This window comes from Mustelus asterias, unplaced genomic scaffold (genome assembly GCF_964213995.1).
Source record: "Mustelus asterias unplaced genomic scaffold, sMusAst1.hap1.1 HAP1_SCAFFOLD_263, whole genome shotgun sequence".
Lineage (NCBI taxonomy): Eukaryota > Metazoa > Chordata > Chondrichthyes > Carcharhiniformes > Triakidae > Mustelus > Mustelus asterias.
Window position 1 is genome coordinate 35,154 of NW_027590229.1, and position 14,587 is coordinate 49,740.

At 46.1% G+C, this 14,587-nt stretch overlaps 1 protein-coding gene across 1 annotated transcript in view; it reads right to left on the reverse strand.

The window, feature by feature from the left end:
• Positions 1 to 380: 380 nt before the first annotated feature.
• Positions 381 to 14,587, reverse strand: part of LOC144486003 (NACHT, LRR and PYD domains-containing protein 3-like) — a 49,267-nt gene continuing 35,060 nt past the window's right edge. The window contains exons 7-8 of the mRNA XM_078204112.1: positions 6,102 to 6,269; positions 381 to 1,071 (exon numbers count right to left, since the gene is read on the reverse strand). Of these exons, the coding sequence (XP_078060238.1) occupies positions 933 to 1,071; positions 6,102 to 6,269 (307 nt within the window). The 3' untranslated portion in view covers positions 381 to 932. The remainder of the gene's footprint in view (positions 1,072 to 6,101; positions 6,270 to 14,587) is intronic.

The following is a 14,587-nucleotide window of genomic DNA, read 5'->3' on the forward strand; positions in this document are numbered from 1 at the left end:
CTGTTCGAACACGGACAAAATGTGATTGAAGGTTGTAATTGTGTCTCAAAATGTTTGTGTTTCCAATTTTCAGAGAACCAGTCTGTGAGATTGAGACAATTATCTTGGAAACGTTAAAAGAACCGTTTGCAAGATCCCCTGTGTAAGATTATACACTGAATGTCTGACACAGGAATTACAGAGTGCAGCAGAGTTTACCCACCCCCATTCTGAATGGGATTAGTGTCTGATAACTGCACCAAATGTACACATTACAGTCTGAGATCATCCCCAACTACAATCTCCAGACAATATCTCCCATAGGGAATGAGGGAACAGAGTTCATGTACAGTGTCTGGTGATAAAAGGGTGAATTCACCAGCCGGGGTTCCTGCTGCAAACTCCAATCCCTGTCAATATTGTTCAATATTCACGCTGCAGGAACCGGTTCCCAGATGCAGACATGGGACTTACTGAACTTGTCTGAGGCTCACAGAGAGCAGCGCCTGCAGTAGCTGTGAGCCGCCAGCAGATGGTGGCATTGTGTCACTTTAATCACCAGATAGTGAAAGAGGTTTTGAGGAGAGGCTGGTGGAGCCTTTAATTCATTCACAGAGACAGAGAGGAAACTCTGACAAGATTGACCAATCTGCCCTCTGCTGGGTACTGTCAGAATCACACACACTGTTCTCTCTCTGGAGAATGATCTCTGCTGCTCCATTTTGAAAGGAGGTTGAAGACTCTGTTGCTGAGAACACTGACAACACATTGCTGCTTAAACAATGGTTTGCAGCAATCTTTCCTTCAATGTGGAGACTAAAACTACAACCGTTTTCCAGCTGGGAAACCAGGTAAGCAGGGAAATCAGTGCCAGGCTGGAGGGGCTGATGGAATAGGGAGGGAGAGGGGCAGGAATGAAGGGTTTGGAAGGAGCTGTCGAAGATCTTCACAATTCAGGATTTCACTGTAACCGGTGGAGCAGCAATGTTTATAGATTGAAATGTTCCCACTCGCACTGTCAGTCCCCGTCTGGATCCCCGCAGCGACTCCAGCTGTCTCTTCCCATTTGGACTGAACTGATTTCCCCGCAGCCTGAAACAGATTAAAGATGAAACAGGAAATAAACAGATTGAACAACAGAGTAAATAACAGGAGACTGGAGTTAATGGGACAAATCTTCTGGTCTCTGGATCGCCAGAGACCAGACACACATCCGAAGATGAGCATCGGGACCCTGTGGATGTCCTGACGCACTGATCTACCTGGGAATTGTCCCAGAGGTATTAACTACTATTGGGGAACTCCCCTGCTGCAGTTAGAGTCAGATACTTGGGACAGATCCACAAAGTTTACCTGGATAGTTACTCAGGTAATGTTAGACAGCTCACCACCTGGGCTAATACCTGAATAGCACAACCGAGTCCCCCAATCACTTCCCACTGATCCCCATACTCCACCTCCCACAGTCTGACTAGACCCACTCAGAGTCACAGAGGTTTACAGCATGGAAACAGGCCATTTGGCCCAACTTGTCCATGCCACCCTTTTGTTTTTAAAACCCCTAAGCTAATCCCAATTGCCTGCATTTGGCCCATCCCCCTCTATACCCATAGTACCCATGTAAATGTCTAAATGCTTTTTAAAAGATGAAATTGTACCCGCCTCTACTACTACCTCTGGCAGCTTGTTCCAGACACTGTGAAAAAATTGCCCCTCTGGATACTTTTATATCTCTCCCCTCTCACCTGAAACCTATGCCCTCTAGTTTTAGACTCCCCTACCTTTGGGAAAAGATATTGACTATTTTGCTGATCTAAGCCCCTCATTATTTTATAGACCTCTAGAAGGTCACCCCTCAAACTCCTTCGCTCCAAGGAAAAAAGTCCCAGTCTATTCAGCCTCTCCTTATAACTCAATCCATCAAGTCCCAGTAGCATCCTAGTAAATCTTTTCTGCACTCTTTCTAGTTTAATAATATCCTTTCTATAATAGGGTTACCAGAATTGCACATAGTATTCCAAATGTGGCCTCACCAATGTCTTGTACAACTTTAACAAGACGTCCCAACTCCTGTATCCTGACTGATGAAACCAAGCATGCTGAATGCCTTCTTCACCACTCTGTCCACCTGTGACTCCACTTTCAAGGAGCTATGAACATGCACCCCGAGATATTTTAATTCTGTAATTCTCCCCAACGCCCTACCATTAACTGAGTAAGTCCTGCCCTGGTTCAATCTACCAAAATGCATTACCTCTCATTTGTCTAAATTAAACTCCATTTGCCATTCGTCAGCCCACTGACCCAATTGATCAAGATCCTGCTGCAAATGGAGATAACCTTCCTCACTGTCACTATGCCACCAATCTTGGTGTCATCTGCAAACTTACTAACCATGCCCCCTATATTCTCATCCATATCATTAATATAAATGACAAATAACAGTGGGCCCAGCACTGATCCCTGAGGCACACCGCTGGTCACAGGCCTCCAGTTTGAAAAACAATCCTCTGCAACCACTATCAAGAAGCCAATTTTGTATCCATGGAGAAACCTCACCCTGGATGCCGTGAGAATTAACTTTATGCAACGACCTACCATGCGGTACCTTGTCAAAGGCCTTGCTAAAGTCCATGTAGACAACATCAACTGCACTGCCCTCATCGACCTTCTTGGTTACCCCTTCAAAAACATCAATTAAATTTGTGATACATGATTTTCCACTCACAAAGCCACGCTGACTGTCCCTAATCAGTCCTTGCATCTCTAATGCCTGTAGATCCTGCCCCTCAAAATACCTTCCAACAATTTACCCACCACAGATGTGAGGCTCACCGACCTGTAGTTTCCAGGCTTTTCCCAGCAGCCCTTTTTAAACAAAGGCACAACATTTGCCACCCTCCAATCTTCAGGCACCTCACCCGTGACTATCGATGATTCAAATTTACTCCCTAGCCTCCCACAACGTCCTGGGATACATCTCATCAGGTTCCACAGATTTATCTACCTTGATGCACTTTAAGACTTCCAGCACCTCCTTCTCTGTAATATGTACACTCCTCAAGACATCAATATTTATTTCCCCAAGTTCCCGAACATCCATGCTTTTCTCAACAGTAAATACTGATGAGAAATATTCATTTCGGATCTCAACCATCTCTTGTGGATCCGCACATAGATAACCTTGTTGATCCTTAAGAGGCCCTACTCTCTCCCTTGTTACTCTTTTGCCCTTTATGTATTTGTAGAAGCTCTTTGGATTCTCCTTTGCCTTATCTGCCAAAACAATTTTGTGTCCCCTTTTTGCCCTCCTGATTTCTCTCTTAACTCTACTCCTACACCCCCTATACTCTTCAAGAGATTCACTTGATCCCAGCTGCCTATGCACGTCATGTACCTCTTTATTCCTCTTGACCAGGGCCTCAATATCCCTCATCCAGAGTTCCCGACTTCTGCCAGCCTTGCCCTTCACTCTGAGAGGAATGTGTTCACCCTGAACCCTGGTTAAAACACTTTTGAAAGCGTGCCACTTACCAGACGTCCCTCTTCCTTCCCACAGACTCCCCCAATTAACGTTTGAAAGTTCCTGCCTGATACCATCAAAATTGGCCTTGTCCCAGTTTAGAATATTAACTTTTGGGCCAGACCTATCATTCTCCATAGCTATCTTAAAACTAATAGAATTATGGTCACTGGTCCCAAAGTGATCCCTCACTCACACTTCTGTCACCTGCCCTTCCTTATTTCCCAAGAGGAGGTCAGGTTTTGCCCCCTCTCCAGTCGGGCCATCCACAGACTGAATGAGAAATTCCTCCTGAATACACTCAACAAATTTCTCTCCATCCAACCCTCTAATACTATGGCTGTCCCAGTCGATGTTGGGAAAATTAAAATCTCCGACTATTACCACCCTATTTTTCTTGGAGCTATCTGTAATCTCCTTAGATATTTGCTCCTCAATTCCCCGCTGACTATTTGGGGGCCTATAGTACAACCCGATCAAAGTGATTTCCCCCTTCTTATTTCTCAGTTCCACCCATAGAGACTCAGTGGCCGAACCCTCGGATATATCCCCTCTCAGTACGGCCGTGATGCTTTCCCTAATCAAAAGTGCAACTCCCTCTCCTCTCTCACCTCCTGTTCTATCTTTCCGATAGTATCTGTACCCTGGAACATTAAGCTGCCAGTCCTGTCCCTCCCTTAGCCATGTTTCAGTAATTGCTATAATATCCCAGTCCCATGTACCCATCCATGCCCTGAGTTCATCTGCCTTGCCCGTCAGGCCTCTTGCATTGAAATAAATGCAGTTTAATCTGGACTTCCCTTGCTCTCTGTCTTGCTTCTGTCTGATCTGTCTGGTACTAGGATTACTGACACTGCCTTTACTAATTAATGTGCTCTCTTTAACTTCCGTGCTGTCCTCAAACTTCTCTTCTGTCTCCCTACTGCTTTGGATCCCACCCCCCTGCCAACCTCGTTTAAACGCTCCCGAGCTGCTCGAGCAAATCTCCCCGCCAGGATGTTAGTCCCCCTCCAGTTCAAATGTAACCCATCCCTCTTGAACAGATCAGCCCTTCCCCAGAAAAGATCCCAATGATCCAAAAATCTAAATCCCTGCCCCCTGCACCAGCTCTCAAGCCAAACATTCATCTGCCTAATCCTCCTATTCCTACTCTCACTAGCACGTGGTACCGGTAGTAGTCCTGAAATTACTACCTTCGAGGTCCTACACGTTAGCCTTCTGCCTAACTCTCTGTATTCACATTTCAGGACCTCATCCCTTTTCCTACCTATGTCGTTGGTACCAATATGTACAACGACCTCTGGCTGCTCACCCTCCCCCTTCAGAATGTCCTGCAATCGCTCAGAGACGTCCTTGACCCTGGCACCAGGGAGGCAACACACCATCCTGGAGTCTCGATTGCAGCCACAGAAACGCCTGTCTGTGCCTCTAACTAGCGAGTCCCCGATTACTACTGCTCGCTTGCTCTTTGCCCGACCCTGTCCCACAGCAGAACCAGCTGTGGTGTCACAGGCCTGGCTACTGCTGGTATCTCCCCCTGACAGGCTATCACTCCCGTAAATCATCTCTACCTCCCCTCCCGCCCGACTACCTCCCACTAGCCCTTGAACAAATCTGACTAAACCTCCCAACTTGGCCTCATCCGTCCAAACCTCCCCTGACCTGACACAGAAACATGGAAGATAGGAGCAGGAGGCGGCCATTTGGCCCTTTAAGCCGACTCCACCATCCATCACAATCATGGCTGATCGTCCAACTCAAAAGCCTAATCCTGCTTTCTCCCCATAACCTTTGATCCTGTTCGCCCCAAGTGCTATATGCAGCCGCCTCTTGAATACACTCTTGACTATATCTCTGACTTAAACTGATTACTCAAGAAGCAACCCCAACCCACGACTCTCCAAAGCTATAAACCAATCCCAACCCCCGACCACGCAACCAAATCTAACTAGACACCCAACAACATTACCAACTCCCAGCCACCATCCAAACTGCTGATTAACCCTCCAACCCAACACAACACAACTCGACCACCCTCCCGACACCCAGAACTAATCCTTGAACCTCTCCTCAGCTCCCTGACTAACCATTCATCCAGCGACACACCAACCCATTCACTCCCACAATCAACTAACACTTATGGAGCTCCCCGGGGTCACTGTGCTGTAAATAGGGTGTGTGTTCTCTCTTCCCCGACTCTACTCTGATGGAGCTCCCCGGGGTCACTGTGCTGTAAATAGGGTGTGTGCTCTCTCTTCCCCGACTCTGCTCTGATGGAGCTCCCCGGGGTCACTGTGCTGTAAATAGGGTGTGTGCTGTCTGTTCCCCAACTCTGCTCTGGTGGAGCTCCCCGGGGTCACTGTGCTGTAAATAGGGTGTGTGCTCTCTCTTCCCCGACTCTTGTCTGCTCTGATGGAGCTCCCAGGGTCGCAGTGCTGAAGATCCTGGGAGAAATATGCAGCAGTTTCAGGTTGGGAGAATTTTTAAACATACCGACAATCTGCTTACCATTGCTGCTGCTTGGAAGATTCAGGCCCATTTATATTTTAAATCCATTTAAATTTTAATTGTTACACTAAAAATTAACACAAACACTCACCAGATCTCCTCCAGACTGCTGCAGGTCAGTATGAGGCGGCGGAGAGCAGGGACAGATTGATCTGTGAAGGAGTTTAATCCCAGGAACAGAATCCTCAGTGACTGTTTTGTACTGAGAGCGGAGGCGAGATCCTCAGCACAAGAATCTGTGAGAGCGTTCCTATACAGACTGGAGACCAGAGAGAGGAATAACAGGAATCAGGCTCAATCCCCAGTGTTTTAAATAATACTGTTAATAACAATAATAATGTATTGTATCACACATTCCAAAAACACAACCTGCATTTCTGTAGAATGAGGAAATACTCAATGCTGAAAATGAAATATAAATAAACTGGAAATGCTCAGCAGGTTCACTAAATACATGTGAAGAGAGAAACAGGGGTAAAGTTTGAGCTTCCATTGGAACTGGGAACGGGCAGTGAATTGACAGGTTTGAAGTGACAGCGGTGGGTGGCTGGGGAAGAAACAAAGAAAGGACAAACTGGAATTACAGGAGTGATTAAATGATAAAAGTGATGATGGGACAGGACCATAATCACAGGATCCCCGTGTCCTTACTCGGAGTGGCTCGGGAGGGACATGGGATGGTCAGTGGTTTGGGAATGCAGTTTGTGGTGAGGTTGAAGATAATGGCTGTGATTTTACCAGAAGCTCTGAAGTGCCAGCATGGGGATTGGAAATGGGTGGTGTGTCCGTGTGGGCAGGATAGGCAGAGTTATGAAGGTGATATTGTCAGAGGGGGACAATTAACGGCTGGCAGGCAGGGGGAGCTGCCCACTGAGGCAGCCTGGGCAGGGGGCAGTCCCGGTTCAGGCAATGCTGGCACCATCTCCAAAGGCAGCCAGCAGGACTTTCAAACACAGCAGCTCTGGAGGGAGCAGCGAGGGAGCTCTGCTTATTGAATGAGGGGTTGAAATGTCAGAAAGCAGAGCAAGGGTTTCCCCCCAATCACTAATTCCTCCCTGGAGGGGCTCCTCCCGGCTGCTCAGGCTCAGAGGGAGGTCCTGTTCCCTCAGGATGGGAGGAGATTATCCCATCGGTACAAGCCAGTCTGGATGGAGATTGCTGGGAGGTGAGCAGGTTTCAGACCCGTGGTTACAGAGTGGAAAAGGATCAATGTCCTGATGTGTTCTGCCACGGTGAGTGCAGCACAGCCTGATATGTGAATAAGGATGAGGGGGAAATTGTGGAAAGAACAGCTCCACCCAGACACTGGCAATGCAAAGGACTTGCAGAATCTCACTGGCCGTGCTGTCTGGGGACAATACACATCTCTGTAACCTGTGCTTAATGCTGCCTTCTCTCACATTATCTGTGTCTTTAAGACCTGGTTGGCTGTCGGGATTCGCATTCTAATCAGTACTCTGTAACTTGATTTTGTGTCTCTGTGTCCTGTTTGAGAGCAGATTTCCACTCCATCTGACGAAGGAGCAGCGCTCCGAAAGAGAATGGTATTTACTACCAAATAAACCTGTTGGACTTTAACCTGGTGTTGTTAAAACTCTTACAATGCAAAGGCAGCAGCATTGACTGTCAGAGACATGTCCGTTAGGCTCTAGAGCAGGGCTGACCAACATATTCACTGGGCAAACACACGTCAATGTTTTTCTCACTCAAGCGGCCGATGAGTAAATTTCAGAATGATAAAGTTTGGCACAGCAGAAATTTCAATTAAAAACTAAACTGAGATATGAAAAGAAACAACTTGCTGAGCACAATAATGAGTAATAAATAAAGATGATTATTAGAGTTTAATCCTCATCAATCACAAATTGTTTCTCTCCCACATTTGCTGCAGATTGGCTCAAAAACCCAGCAGCAGCAAACATGGGAAAGAAACGGGATGTGATTGGAGGAGCAGCTCCATGCAGATTCTTCCATTCAAACTAAACTGTGTGACTGAGATTCTGGAAACTCGCTCCGGGGGCCGCATTGAGGGGCTTCGAGGGTCACATTCCCCCCTTGGTCCACACGTTGGACAACCCTGGGCTAGTGCATGTGTTTGATGAGTGAGTAACAGTTTATGTGTTTGGAAAGAGAGCAAACATCATCAGGGAATGAGTGAAGAAGAGTGGAGACATCCAGGTCTTGCCATCCTTACGCCAATGGAAGATGAAGTGCTGGATCAGGAAGGCCTGGGGGCAGAGTGGGTAATTACTGCTGGTGAGATGGGTTGAGTGGGTGGCCTAATGAATGGGCACAGGAGAGCGTCTGGTGAGGACAAAACATAGAGCTTGTTTATCCATCACTGGTCACAGAGAGCAGTCTGAAGGACGTATTGGGATAGGAACAAAATAACTAGGAACAGCAGAAGGCCATTCAGCCCCTCGAGCATACTCCATCACGGCTGATCTAATTATAGTCTCAACTCTTTTCCCCGTAACCCTTGATTCGCTTCTCAATCCAAAATCATTCTGAACTCAGCCTTGAATATATTCAATGACTCTGCCGCCACTAGTCTCCAGGGAAGAGAATTCCACTGACCAGCCACCATCTAAAAAATAAATTTCTCCTCATCTCAGTCTTAAGGGACTGACAATTACATTTTAAAATCTGTCCCTTGTTCTGGTCTCTCTTACAAGAAGAAACAGCCTCTCAGCAACCACCCTGTCTCATCCCCTCAATGCGATCACCTTTTAATCTTCTGAACTTTCATAGATATTGCTCCAATCTGCCCAAATTTCCCTCGTAAAATAAACCTCTCCATCCCAGGAATCAGCCGAGTGAACTTTCTCTGAACTGGTTCCAATACAATTCTTTCCTTTTTTAAGTAAAGAGCTCAACACTGTACACATCACTCCAGTTGTGGAGCCTCCCTGAGCCTCTCCACATCCCCTTGAAACATCTTTGCATCCTCCTCACAATTCAGATTTTCACCTCGTTTTCCATTATTCGCAAATTTGGAAATATTATATTTGATCCCCACATCCATATCATTCATGTAGATTCTGAATAGCTGAGACCCAAACACTGATCCCTGCCGTACTCCACTAGTTAGAGGCTGTCAACCCAAAAGAAACCCATTTATTCCAACTCCTTGTTTCTGTCCATTAACCAGTTCTCAATCCATGCTGGTATATTCCTCCCAATCCCACGTGCTCCAATTTTATTTAATAACCTCTTGTGTGTGAATCATGCAACTGTAGAATCCCGAGTGTAGGAATCGTCATTCGGCCCATCGAGACACACTGACAGAGTAACTTACCAAGGTCCGCTCCCCATAAACTCACTAATTTACTGGGGCTAATCCACCTAACCTACATATCTTGGGACACTCAGGGCAATTTTACCATGGCCAATTCATCTACCATCCATATCTTTGGAGTGTGGGAGGAAACCGGAGCTCCCAGAGGAAACACACGCAGACACGGGGAGAATGTAGAAACTCCACACAGTCACCCAAGGCTGGAATTGAACCCGGGCCCCTGGCTGTGACGCAACAATGTTAACCACTGTGTCACCGTGCCAGCCTTTCATAAATCCATGTTGGCCCTGTCTAATCCTGCCATTAATTTCAAACTGTTCTGTTATCACTTCCTTTATTATAGATTATTATAGGATTTTCCATACTATCAATGTCAGACTAATAGATCTGCAGTTGCCCGGTTTCCCGTAACCCCACATATTTACGCCGCTAATCCACCTAACCTACACATCTTGGACACTAACGGACAATTTAGCATGGCCAATCCACACAACCTACACAGTTTATTTGGACTATGGGAGGAAACAGGAGCAGCCGAAGGAAACCCACACAGACACGGGGAGAACGTGAAAACTCCACAGACAGTCGTCCAAGGCTGGAATGAATCCGGGTCCCTGGCGCTGTGAGGCAGCAGTGCCAACCCCGGTGCCACATCTTCACTTAATCTAATACACTCCTTGAATTAGCAACGGCTGGAACACTTCTGCTGCTCTTCTCCAAATGAAAGGAATCTATTTTTTTTGGAAACGCCACACATTTGCACATCACCATGTCTAAAACAGCTTGTTGTGTGATTGGCACTGGAACGTGCTTCTCCAAGAAATTGCTTGAATATATTCTGTGAACGAATCTTCTTTTCAACTTTTGACAATCTGAGTGATTTATACAGTAAATGGAAGAAGCCACAGGAGCACTGACCTACAGAGGGATCTGTGTGTACAAGTCTACAGATCCCTGAAAGTGGCAACACAGGTGGATGAGGTGGTCAAGAAGGCAGACAACATGCTTGTCTTCATCGACCGGGGCATCGAGTGTAAAAGTTGTCAAGTTATGTTGCAGCTGTATGAAACTTCAGTTGGCCACATTTGAATATTGCTTGCAGTTCCGTTCGCGACACGACCAGAATGATGTGAATGCTTTGGAGAGGGTGGCAAGGAAGGTTTACCAGAATGTTGCCTGGTCAAGGACGGTTAGGTTATGAGGAGACGTTGTATAAACACAGATTGTTTCACTACAAAAAGGGAGGCTGAGGGGTGACCTGATGGAGGTGTCCACAATTATGAGAAGCATCAATATGGTGGATAGTCAGAGACTTTTCTCCAGGGTGGAATGGTCAACTACAAGAGGGCACAGGATGAAGGTGAGAGGAGCAATGTTTGGAGGGAGGTGTGTGTGGGGTAAGTTTTCACCCAGAGGGTGGTGGGTGCCTGGAAGGCACTGCCAATGGAGGTGGCGGAAGCAGGCACGTTTCCAATGTCCAAGGTGCATCTTGGTAGACACATGAACAAGAGACAAACAGAGGAATAGAAACCGCAAATTGGCAGTAAGTTCTGGGTCTGAATAAGCGTTAGGAGGCGCCACAGGCTTGGTGGGCTGAAGGGCCTGTTCCTGTGCTGTGCGGTTCTTTGTTCTTCTTTCTATAAGAAGATTAAAATCACCCGTGGTTATTGCAATATGTTTTTACAAGGCCCCGTTATTTTTCCTGTGTACTGTGTCGGAGATTGTGACTGTTGTTAGGAGCCGATAAATGATTCCCACAAGTGATCTTTTAACTTTGTTAAATCTTATTTCTATCCAAACTGATTCTGCATCTTGAACTAAGTTCAGCTCTCGCTGCTGTACTGACATCTGTTACTAACAGTGAGACTCCACCACCATGTCCTGTCCTCCATTTACTGTCATCTATTCACTCTCCCCCTTTCACTAATCAATGGATGTTGTGTCCGGGGAGAGCTGTGCACATCTGAGGAGGAGGAGAGGACCTCAGAGGGTGAACCATAACATTATTCCCCCACTCCCTCAACATAAGGATTTGTGGGACTGACATCCCATTGCTCAGGGATCAGAGAGAGAAGCAACAGGAATCAGAGGAAAAGCAGTTTTCCTTATTCATAACTGACGCCAATAGTAATGGGCAGTGTTTTTTATACAAATACCAGTGGTGAAATTATATTGTTGAATATTCAGTTATTATAAACCCAATCTCACACAGTCTGCTACTTACTTCAGTTTCTGTATTTTACAGTCCGGATTCCTCAGAGCCACAGACAGCAGTTTCACTCCTGAATCTCCCAGGTTATTGGAACCCAGATTCAGATCTATCAGTGAGCGGTTTGTACTGAGAGCAGAGGCCAGGTCCTCGGCACAAGAATCTGTGAGATTGTTACCATAGAGACTGGAGATCAGAGAGAGAAAAATAACAGGAATCAGGGTAAATCCACAGTGTTTTTAAGAATAAGATCATTAACAATAATAATGTACAGCGCGGGACATTCAAGAAACACAACTTCAGTTGATACAGAAGGCAAAATTCTATTGATGCTGTAAATCTGAAATATGAATGAATATGTTGGAAACTCTCATCAGGTCAGGCAATATCTGTGAAGAGAGAAACAGATTTAGTTTCAGTTCAATTAGCTAAAATTAAAACTTGGGAGTAGCAGTGAATTAAATTGTTTGAAGTGACAGGGAGCTGGGGATGGGCGGGTGACAAGAACAAAATGGAAGTGCCAGACTGATTAAACGACAAAAAGGAAGATGGTGAAAGGGAAGAGCACAGGATTCCCATGTCCTTACCCTGAGTCACAGGGAGGGACATGGGATGGTCAGTGGCTCAGGAATGGAGTGTGTGGTGGGGTTGAAGATGATGAGAGAGAAACCTTTCTCACGATGCCAGTGGTACGGGTCTGGAATGTATAGTCTGGAAGTGTGGTGGGGGCAGGCTGATTCGAGGCATCACAGAGGGCAGTCGATGAACAATCGAATGAAACAATGTGCAAAGATACGAGGAGAAGGCAGGAGAATGAGACAAATTCCTAATCCTAGTTTGGTGAGCCGGTGCAGACACATTTCGCCTCGTGGTGCTCCGCAATAATTCTGTGAAGATAATGGTTGGAAATGTATCGAGATTTTAACTGGAAACTGGTGATGTTGCAGTGTCAACAGGGTTAGGTAATTTAGCCAGTGTCCACAAAGGGCCATTGGTATCTCTCTCAGATAGAATCAGAGAATTGTCACAGAGCAGAAGGAGACCATTCGGCCCATGCTCTCTGCACTGACTCTCTGAATGAGCAATTTACTAAGTGTCATTCCCCCAAATTCTCCCCGTAACCCTGCACAATCTTCCTTTTCAGATCATAATCCAATTCCCTTTGGAAATTTTCAACTGAACGTGTCTCCACCACACTCCCAGACAGTGAACTCCAGCCCTTAACCACTCGCTGCAGGGGAAGTCCCGGTTCAGGCAATGCTGGCACGGGCAGCACTTTGATAGGCAGCAGCTCTGGAGAGACCAGTGAGGAAGATCTGGTTACTGAACACAGGGCTGGAATGGGAGGAGGAAGGTTAAACTCAATTCAATGATGCACTTGGCAACACTTGGTACTCTTCCCCAAGGCTACGTGAGTTTGGAGCAAATTTCTGTCCTCTCAGGACTGGACAGTATCTGCCACATCAATCCAAGTATATCGGGATGGAGATTACTGGAGACCTGAGTAGGCGTGGGTTATATGGTTGCATGAAGCAAAAGGATGAATAACTTGCCAAGTTCTGACAAGGTGGTGAAGCATTTTATAGCATATAATCTGAGGCATATGGGGTCGAATGAAAGTGAAATGGTAGAAAGGCCATCCCCACACAGACACAGGCAACGCCCAGAAAGCAGCATCGACTGTCAGAGACATGTCAGCCTCTCTCTGCAGGGTTCTAGTTAGTCAGATAACTCTAGCACTGTGAGAATGGGATGGTCACAGGCAAGAGGCTTTCCCTGTGTAGACATGATGGTCAGTCAGGTTCTCACCAGCACAGGCTTGTGTCTTTGATGGGAGAGTAACAATGGAACTTTATGTGCCTGTAGAAGAGAGCACGAAACGTCAGGGAATGAAGTAAAAATGCTGACAGCGTCCAGATCTTGTAATCCTTGCATGTAGAATTAGCAGCGCTGGAGCTGGGAGAACAGCAGATAGTGTGGGAAATCGCTGATTGCGATACTGGTTGTGGAGCTGAGAGTGTGCGGTCAAATGGATGGACACAGGAGACTCTCTGGTGCCTGCAACACATAGAGCTTGTGTGCCCATCACCGGTCACATGGAACCGGCTGAAGGACGTGTTGGAATGTACATTTTGTTACAAACTATGTCTTGAAGAAATATACTGAATATTGAAGGATATTGAATTTGATGATCAGCCATGAACAAAATGAATGGTGTAGCAGGACTCGAAGGGCCGAATGGCGACTCCTGCTTCTAGTTTCTATTTTAATCATGTTTCTCTGCAGGTTATGTTGTCGGCACCGTGCTGTCTGTCGCCGGTTTCCTTTATTGTTACTGAAGCAGTATAATTGACATCATGTTGATTTTAATCTGAACTAATGCAGTGTTCTGTTGTTTCAGTGTTTCCCCTGGGATGGCAGAGTAGAGCTTGATTGCGGGTGATTGACAGGTTATGTCATGTGACTGAGGGACAGCTATTTTTCACAGAACATTCTAGTTTTAATTCTGCTTTCAGAAGCTGCTTGAAGTTCAGACAAACAGCAGTGCTGTTTCCCTCTCTGAAGTTGGAGTTTTTGCTGTTTAAGTGTTGCTGTGTTGGAAGCTGTCAGAGACTGGGGTTACCTCTCTGCGGTTGGGCTGTTCGGAGGCGACATCCTTCTCTGAAAACAATTGTCTGTTGGCTCTCCGGAAGTGGTAAAAAGCTGGAAATCGGCATCACGTGAGCTTACTTGTTTTTGTGCTAACTAATGTTGGAGAAGGGTGTATGTCTGTGGGTATTGCTTTATATTGGAACAACAGAGATAGCTAGCTGTTAAGAGTTATACTGTGTCATGTTTAAGTCTTGCAATTGGTGAAGGTTATGCTAATTCTTGTTGTTATATTCTAACTGCATTCTGAAATAAACTGTGTTTGATAAAAGCATCCAAGTGGGTCACTTGATTCATACCTGGAGTGAAACACCTCATGCTCATCAATGCCAAAATCAAATGTAAAACCAAGGGTCCAGGCTAACTTCACAAAACACCTTGGAGTTTCTGGTCTGCGTCTTAACAATTGCCTCCATTCACT